Source organism: Thamnophis sirtalis, unplaced genomic scaffold, assembly GCF_051295495.1.
Source record: "Thamnophis sirtalis isolate CommonGarterSnake01/CBP01778 unplaced genomic scaffold, rThaSir2_p1.2 scaffold_3, whole genome shotgun sequence".
Classification (NCBI taxonomy): domain Eukaryota; kingdom Metazoa; phylum Chordata; class Lepidosauria; order Squamata; family Natricidae; genus Thamnophis; species Thamnophis sirtalis.
The window spans coordinates 177,290,748-177,299,678 of NW_028261383.1; the positions used below are offsets into that span (position 1 = coordinate 177,290,748).

General features: G+C 47.7%; 1 protein-coding gene across 1 annotated transcript; it reads left to right on the forward strand.

Moving 5' to 3' along the window:
• Window positions 1-1,930: 1,930 nt before the first annotated feature.
• Window positions 1,931-4,857, forward strand: CDKN2D (cyclin dependent kinase inhibitor 2D). The gene is made up of 3 exons (XM_014054473.2): window positions 1,931-2,289; window positions 2,596-2,756; window positions 3,447-4,857. Exons 2-3 carry the CDS (start codon window positions 2,610-2,612, stop codon window positions 3,804-3,806), a joined length of 507 nt encoding a protein of 168 aa, XP_013909948.2. The 5' UTR covers window positions 1,931-2,289; window positions 2,596-2,609; the 3' UTR covers window positions 3,807-4,857.
• Window positions 4,858-8,931: the final 4,074 nt, after the last annotated feature.

Here is an 8,931-nt window from a genome sequence, read left to right on the forward strand (position 1 = left end):
ATCCATTGCCTTTGCAAAGGGGCTCTCAGGGAGGCTGGGAAGTTTCTTTGCCAGTCAGCTGTCTAACAGCAGCTGCGGCAGCTAGTGGGGGCCGCCAAAAACTCTGGTCAGCTTGCGAAGGGAGGGCTGCCCTCGGGGGGGACCCGTGGGAGTGTGGGAATCATAACTTTTTCTTCTTTCCTATTGTTGGAAGGAAAATCCATATGATTCAGTTCCAAGGTGGGAGAAAGATGCTGGGAATAAAATGGAGACTGGAGGCTGCTTGGAATGGAGGGCCATTTATTGAAGAACAGAACCACCGGGCTTGTGGTTTTGGGTCAGCTGAACAATTAGCTAGATGATTGCCAGGATTTTATACAGGCCCTGAAATGCTGCTGGTGTGTGTGTGTGTGTGTGTGTGTGTGTGATGAAGGGGCTTGTGTTCTGAAAGGATGTTGGGCAATTCTTTTTGTGCCCAATGGCTTTTGTCCTGGCATGGATCTTGGGTGAGGGGCTGAGGTACGAATCCTACCATTCTGCTTTTGTTAGCTGTCGAACTTTGCTGCAAGGAGTTTTGAAATATCCTGTCTTGAATGGATTTCTGCCTGCTGTGTTTGCTTTGCTTATGAATAGAGCCATCTAGACCAGGGGGGTCAAACTCCAGGATCTGGCTCATGGGGTACTTAGATCTGGCCTGCAGGGCTACTCTGGAACCAGCAAAGGTCCGGCTCCCGAGCTTCATTTTCATTGGCAAAGGGTTGCAGGAGGCCCTCACAGGAAAAAATGGAGCTCAGGAGCCCGTTTCCACTGGCAGAGCCCTCAGGCCCCCACAGGTGCCCCCAGCATGAGTGATGTCAAGCTAGCCACGCCCACCTTGGCCCCCAGGAGTCACACACGGCCCTGATGTGGCCCTCAATGAAATTGCGTTTGATGCCCTGATCTAGATAGCTGGGTTCCTCTTTCAGGAAGCTCTTCACCTCCTTAAGGGCTGGCATCTGCTGTGGGCTATTAAGAAAGACCGGGGACTGCTTTCTGCCTCTAAAAAATAGGAGAGGATCTCAGATGACCAGTTACAGCAGAGATATTCGCCTAGAATGAAATGGGGAGCTTTGCTAGAAGTGACAGCATTCCCTGGGGTGGTGAAAACCAGATTGACATTTTTTACTCAAGAAAACACAGGCAAAGGCTGCCTTTGCAGTGAAGGGCGGGGGAGGGGGAGGGCCCATGATGAAAAATCAAGGATAGGTGCAAATTCTGAGGTCAATTGGAATTGCTCATCAAAAGAGAGCATAATAACTGAAGACTGGAAGCAGGACTTGCTACGGCTCTTCCAAATCCTTTCTATGGACGGAGAGATAAACCACCGTGTGATGATGGAGTGTATGCATAGAAAACCTGACTGGGCTTTCTTAAAAACACCTGTGCAGAAGCCACCTGTGAGGCTGATCCCAACTAGAGCAAATGCAGGTGGTTCCCTTTGCCCAGAAGCAATTACCCCTCTTGCCTAAAAGGGAGGCGGGTTTTACGAGGGAAGCCTGGTGGAGCATAGAGGGGAGCACTGATTTCCCAACCCAACAGGGCCGGGATTGGCTGCTCGCTTCCACGGGCAGGGAGCCGTTCCTCCCGCCCCCCCCTCCCGGGTCGCGACCTCTGCCTCGCCCGGCCGCCTGGGGCCGAGAGGTGAGAGGCGGAGACCGCTTCTTCCCGCCCGAAATACTGTTTGAATCGGAGAGACCCGCCTAGCAGTCCGCCACTGGTGGACCAATCAAAAGGCGAGGCTCTCCGGCTCCCTGCCCGGAGCTGGCTCGTGATTGGCCAGATCGGGCGGGGGCGGTGAAATGGGGAGTCAGACAGGTTACAGTGTATCCAAATTAATCGCGCAGAAGGGAATCAAGCCACAAACAGCGGCCGTCACGAGGGGGCGGGGCCGGGGGAGGGAGGGGGGGGAGGGCGCCCTTCTGCCGGCGGCGGCGCGGAGCTTCGACTAAGCGGCTCGATCAGCGGGACGGGCTTTCCTCGCTTGGACGGCTGGGCGGCGCTGCCCGCCACGGCTCTCTTCGGCGGCTCTTCTTCCCCGCGCAGCGCAGCCTGGAGGAGGCAGCCGACCGTCGGACGCCTCCCTTCTGGCTCGGCTCTCTAGCAGCTTCTGCCTGCTCAGGACGCGGCGGCTGCTTTGAGCCGGCTCCTCCTCGGGGGCGGCGGCGGCGAGGCCGGTCCTGTAGCCGGGCAGGCAACGCGGAACAAGGCGCCGGTTCCTGCTCTGCCGGACGAGCGCTTGGAGAAGAGGCGCCCTCCCGCCCGGCAGTGGAAGTAAGCGCCCTGGAGCGAGCGGGATTCCCGCCCGAGGGAAGGCCGCCGCCGCCGCCGCCGGGGAGACGGGGGAAATGTCGCTACTCCCTGCCGGCCTGCTGTCAAACGTCAAGGATGAGCTGCGATGCGGAGCATCCATGGCCGCACCTAAGGCTTTCCCCGCATCCCGGGAAGAGCGGCCGCTTCCACGCAGGACGGGCGGGGAGAGCAACTCCCGTCGCAAAAGGAAAGGGCTTGTGGCGGCGCCAGGAGCCTCTTCTGCCGGCTGTCACTTCGTTCACCGTCGCCCGTTCTTTTTCTCCGCAGGGGCCTGTGCGGGCATGCAGCCGGGAAATGCCGAGATCCGGGCTGGAGACCGGCTAACCGGAGCTGCTGCCCGGGGCGATATCGCTGAAGTCCGGCACCTTCTGCATCTGGAGCTGGTGCATCCCGACTCCCATAACCGCTTTGGCAAGACGGCGCTGCAGGTAAGTCAGGCGTCGCCTGGTCCCCGGAGCCCACAGGGAGAACCGCATCACCCGGAGACCCCGGAGGCTCTGATTTTGCCCTTTCCCCCCCCCCCCCCCCCATCTCGGTTCACTCCGATTGCTCTGGCGCTTCTGGGGAAAGTGGTTGTTGCTAGATGTCCCCCCCCCCCTTCAAGGACATTTCCCTCAACCAAACCTTGATTCTAGACTGCACTGCCCAATAATTAAGGCCACGGGATCCTCCCCACATTTTTATAGTTTTATAATCTATTCAATCTTCTCTACCTTTGCATGAAATCCCATCCAGCATGTAAACCATCATTGTGTTTTAAATAAATAGTAGACAGGCATAGGCCCAACAGGCTGGCCCTATTTCCTCTTGGGTTCAAACCAAATAGGGTCACTTAAAGGGCCTGGGAGGGGGGGAGCTTGTTTACAGCTATTTTGGAGCAAAGAGATGCACCCTCCTTGTATAATTACAGGAAGATCTGCCTGGGCTCTTCAGCCAATCAGCTTCACTGCTCCACAGTTATTTGTTTATGTCTCACTACAGTATGTTGTACAAGCACAGCCTTCCCTATTACTTCCCACAATCAGCAAGTGGGGTTAAGGCTTCCCTGCTCACCTGAGAGGAGGTGAGGAGGCTGTCAGTATCCCTTGCTTCATCCTCTTCCATCCATCTTCCCACAGGTGATGATGTTTGGCAACATCTTTGTGGCTGAAGAACTGCTGAAGCAAGGGGCCAACCCTAACGTCCGAGATGGGTCTGGCACAACGCCTGCCCATGATGCTGCCCGCACTGGCTTTCTTGACACCTTGAAAGTCCTGGTGGAGCACGGTGCAGATGTCAATGTCCCGGATGCTTCTGGCTCATTGCCCATCCATGTTGCTATTCGAGAAGGCCGCACAGATGTGGTTTGCTTCCTGGCACCTCAATCCCAGCTGCAGCAGAAGGACTCCAAGGGGCAAACACCACTGGAGCTAGCGGAGCATCTCGGGCTGTCACACATCCGGTGCATCCTTGAGCAACACCTCTCTGTCCCAGCTTAATTTCAGAAAGAGCCCCCTGGTCTGGACCAAGCTAACTTTCCCCTCCTGCCTACTAGGCCCTTATTCCCCAAGACTCTCGCCCCCCCCCACCTCATCCCAAGAGCTCTGGAACAAAGATAGTTCTTCTGCCCTACCTCAAAATGTGTGTTGAATTATTTGTTTCTATTTATACATATTATATGAGTTCTCTTCTGTACTTCTGATTTCCAGCTTTTTCCAAATGTGCCAGTCCCCTGGGAATCACATTGCACTGCAGCGTTTCTGCTTGACCTTCTCCAATTACTGTCCTCTTGCATTTCTTCTCTTGAAATGGTCCCCAAAATTAGAAAAAAGCATTTTGGATACCATTCAGGCTCAACAGATTTGGGTCTTTTTGACGTTTGCTAAAACATTGGGACCTCCTTCCATTACCACTTACCCCAGCAGTCTTGTGATGCCTGGTGTTTTCCTTTCAGGGATATAATTCTGCCTCCTCCTAAGGATCTAGCAATTCTCCGATGCCTCCCACTAGGTTCCTAACAAGGATGACAGTCACCACCACACTGAAGCACCAACAGTAAATATTAAATGGTGGTTGGCAGAAAACTAGCCTTGAATGGAAAACATGACTAGGATTTTTTTCTTCTTGGTGGACAAGATATTCGTTCCCATTTCTCTGCCAAATATAGGTCCAGAACTCCACAAGGTCTTATTGAATAGGAGTCTAACTCTTTTTTTTTTTAAAGTTTTCATCCATTTTGTGATCTTCCTAGTTTCTTTCTCAAGAGATCTTATGATTCCTGAGCCATTAGTAGCATTACAGCATTAGTAGTAGCTCTTGGCATTTTGGTGGTTGGCCATGCCTTTTACACACTTCTAAAGTGTGCTGAATCTTTTATCTTTGGCTAAAGTTTAAGGCTTGTTTTGAAGGCTTGTTCCCTGTAATGAATTTGTGGATCCAAGCAATGTATATAGTAGGTTTTAAAGGAGGCAAAATGTATTCTATTTATTGTGATTTGCAAGGGTGCATTTTATGGAATGACTAATTTAATTATTAAAAACATTTAATCTATTTGTGATTTACTGACATTTGATCTTGGGAAACACTCTAAGGTGAAATTTTCCTTTTTGCTTCCAAGGGGCTCATTCCTGACCATTATGGGTATCTTTCTGAGTACCCCCTAATAAAAGTTTTACCCCAAAAGCCTGTAGGGGTAAAAGTGTGAATCCTTGCTCTTGCCCGACCCTCTGTACTGTAAAGGGAAGGCGGCTGTTTCATATCACAGTCCTGGAAGCCTTACCAACTTTGAAGATCTGTATGCTCTGATGCTTCTTACTATCAGCACCATTAAGAATGCTATATGGAATCAGAATCCTTTCTACATAGGATTCTCAGGAACAGACATGTCAAACTCGAGGCGCATGGGCCAGATCCAGCTGTGGTGCGGATTTGGTCCATGGGGCCACTCTGGAGACACCCAGCCCAGCTGGGCGCTCCCCCTGAGTGTGCGCACAGAAGGTGGAGAATGCGTGGAGGCTGCTGTCCCCTATGAAAAGGAAGCGCTCGCACGCCACAGGGCCAATGGGCGAGGCTGGGCTCTACGCACTGATCTTCAACAACTTCATGGCGGCCACCCAGCCATGCCCACCTAGTCGCGGTGACCCAGCTGTGACCACCCAGCCATGTCTATCCAACCACACCCACCTGGTCGCTGTGAGTCATCATAGTTTTACATGCAACTGGGCCCATTGAGGGCAACCATAATGCTGATGTGACCCCCAATAAAATTGAGTCTTACACTCGAGAACACACTTCTAAAGTTCTTCTATAATTAAGACCCTCCTAATGGTATTTCCTAGTGCAATATTACAAGCATTTCTCCTATGAACAAAATTTAGTGTCCATGAGTTGTAACAGCAGGAACCTTAATAGGTTTTTGAACCCATCCAGGATCCTGGGCTTACATTTATGGGATTTTTAAAACTTAATAGCTTTCTGAGGAGGAGGAGGAGGATTCGGCCTTTCCAAATGGGGTTTACAGCTCAAGAGAGACTTGAAGCAAGTCAGCTCTTAAGTAGTAATCCATATTTTATTTTTACTCCTGTAAGGACATAAATTAGAATAGCTTCAAGTGAGGTCAGATGGAACAAACAAGTTTCTCCCTTTTAGGCTGAACCTTGAAGGATATTAGAAATCCTTCTAGGCCAGTCAATGAGAACCAGTTTGTTGAAATGGTTAAAGGCACCAGATTAGAAGCTAGAAGACCTGTGAATTCTTATCCTGCCTTAGGATAAGCCTTATGGAACCGGCGGATACGGAGTCAGTCACTTTCAGCCCTGAGAAGAAAAGGGTAAATCACTTCTGCAAATGTTGTCAAGATCTCTGCAGGGACTTTGTCCATGTAAACACCAGGAGTCAAGACTGACTCAAAGGCACTTTCTAAAAAGGATTATTGAAAATACCTGCTCAAAGGGAAAAAAGGGTAAAAATATTTTTGTTATTCTTTAAAAATGCGTGAATTTTTCCAGCCAGCTCTGTTAATACTACATTAACAATAATTTAAGTTTGTTTCCCTCAATTCTCTTGGCTCATTTCAATTTGAGCACAGAAAAGAAAACATTTCATTCATCAAATGAGACTAGGTTGACCGTAGTGGCCAGGCTTTTCAGAACTGTAGTTCAGCAGTATTTAGATAGCCATAGGCTGCCCCACCCTTAGCGTGGAACATCTGGTAGGTAAATTTATAACTTCAGAGGTCAGGCAATTTTGTCAGAAATACATTGTCCCAGCCCTGAAAAAATAGTTTGTTATTGCACTTTATATTCCTTGAATATGTGCAGCAATACAAAATCAAACTGGTGCTACAATTTACTGTTTTGGGTAACTAATATCTGAACAGGTCCTCACAGTAGAAGTAAAATTAATACTGTTGAAATTGCTCTGACAAGGTAAGCTGGATTCAGACTGCAAAATGTACCAGATAAAATCAAGATTTTTGTAACTTGTCTCTAGGATGAAAAGAGGAGTGAAAGTTGCACTGGGTATCACCCAATTCAAATACTGCTTTCTCTAGTAAGGGTATTCTAGTTCAGGAGTCCCCAATCCCCGGTCCATGGACCAGCACCGGTCCGCTGCTTGCCACAAACTGGTCCACGTGAACAGGGAAAGCCCGAGGAGCATATGAAACCCCCTCCAGTCCGCGGAAGAACCTCTCTCCATGGAACCGGTCCCTGGTGCCCAAAAGGTTGGGGGCCCCTGTTCTAGTTGACAGAACTCTGCCCAATACATGCATTATAGGCCTTGTTGAATCCTTAGCAAATCTAGAGGGAGCTGTTCCCATAGTTTTAATACTACTTTTTGAAGATTGCTACTGTATAACTTACAAAAATCATAACTCAGATTTCCTGCTTGTTGATGTTTCATTGGGAGGAGGAGACTACTTTTTCAATCTCTATTGAGATTGTACTAGGTTTGTGTTTCTAATGCAGCCCTCACAGTGACACCAAAATAGCACAGCAGGATTATTTGATGCTGGACAGAAACTATGAAAGGACTTTATTGCCTAGCGTAATGTCCCAGCTGCTAGGTCTTCAGGGATTCAGAAAAGGAAGGAAGCTAAACGTTTTGTAGTACCAGCTGTCTGCCTGCTTATCAAGCATTGTAAGGAATAGGGCAGTGTTTCCCAACCTTGGCCACTTGAAGATGTCCGGACTTCAACTCCCAGCATTCCCCAGCCAGCATTCGCTGGCTGGGGAATTCTGGGAGTTGAAGTCCGGACATCTTCAAGTGGCCAAGGTTGAGAAACACTGGAATAGGGGACGGCTGGGTGCAGTTACAGATGTGAGCACAGAAGAGAGAGAACGTTTTTAAAAATGAAACCTTAAAACAGCTGAGCTTGTTTTGCAACTTGTTTTGAATCCTTGCCAAATGCCTAGCATCTACCAGGAAACCACGAACAGCTGAGAGTTGAGAACATCAAAACATCTCAATTGTAAGAAACAAGTCACTTCTTTCCTAATGGATGTACAGTACGCTTTGTTTCTTAAAGAAAAGCAATGTTCATAAAATATGTTTACTACATGTAAATTACTTGTGGTTTATTTAATTTAATATTATGGGTTCACACAATACACTAAACTTTAAACAAAATCATGGATTGCTTTTGGTACCTGGTAAGATAAAATATAGTTGACTAGCATTTTTACTTAGCATGAATCCACGGAGATTGGTTATAATTTAGTAAATCATGTTAATCATGTTAATTTACCAGGAATTGGCATGTATGAATACAGCAATTCAATTAGGATTACTTATTACTGATTATTAACTAGGAGAAGTAGTTGTAATTTTCCAAATGACGGATTTCAATTTTCATCAGCCTAACCTATATTGCCAATAGTTGGGAATGACAGAATTTAACATCACCAGGAAGGCTTCATGTTACTACACCTGCTTTTAACACTTTGCTTGACAGCAATAACTACTGAAGAACTGGGGTCTTTATTGTTTTATTCAATAAGTTATTGAATAATATTCAAGTCTTTCAAGATTCTCCTGAATCTTGTTTGTGTCATCTATTCCCACATCCAGCTTGATGTTCTCTGCAAATTCATTTTCTAGCTCAACTGAACGCTTCCCTCCATCTAGATGTAGTTCTACTGAGAACAATCCACCGAGTGTGGTTGGTAACCATTTGTGACTTCATCTGGTAATGGTACTGTCTATCTACCCTACATTGTTCTACCTTACCAAGTCTACTTTGTCAAATGCCTTACTAAAATCTAAATAAACTATGTCCATAGCATTTCCCTTAACCACTAATTTAGTCATTTTGTCAAGGAAGGCAAGAATGTTTGTCTGGCATGATTTGTGACAAACCCTTGCCGGCTTCTAGTAATTTAGTTTGCTTTTAGGTGCTCACAAAGGTGTCGATTAACTTTTTTAGGATCTTCCCAGGTATTGATGTCCGGCTAATTGGTCCGTAGTTTCCTGGATCCACTTCTTTTTTGTAGATTGGAACATCAACTTATTTCTAGTCCTCTGATAGTTCCCTGATGTTCCAGCTTTGAAATATTTTGTTCAGTGGCTTTGAGATCCTGTCTGCCAGTTCCTTCAGAACCCCGTGACGTAATCCATTTGGTCCTG

What these genes read in the sequence shown, in the direction of transcription:
- CDKN2D (XM_014054473.2), top strand. Translation starts at nt 2,610, where the DNA reads ATGCAGCCGGGAAATGCCGAGATCCGGGCTGGAGACCGGCTAACCGGA. An exon ending in TTGGCAAGACGGCGCTGCAG is followed by an intron (nt 2,757 to 3,446) that starts GTAAGTCAGGCG and finishes ATCTTCCCACAG; the next exon opens with GTGATGATGTTTGGCAACAT.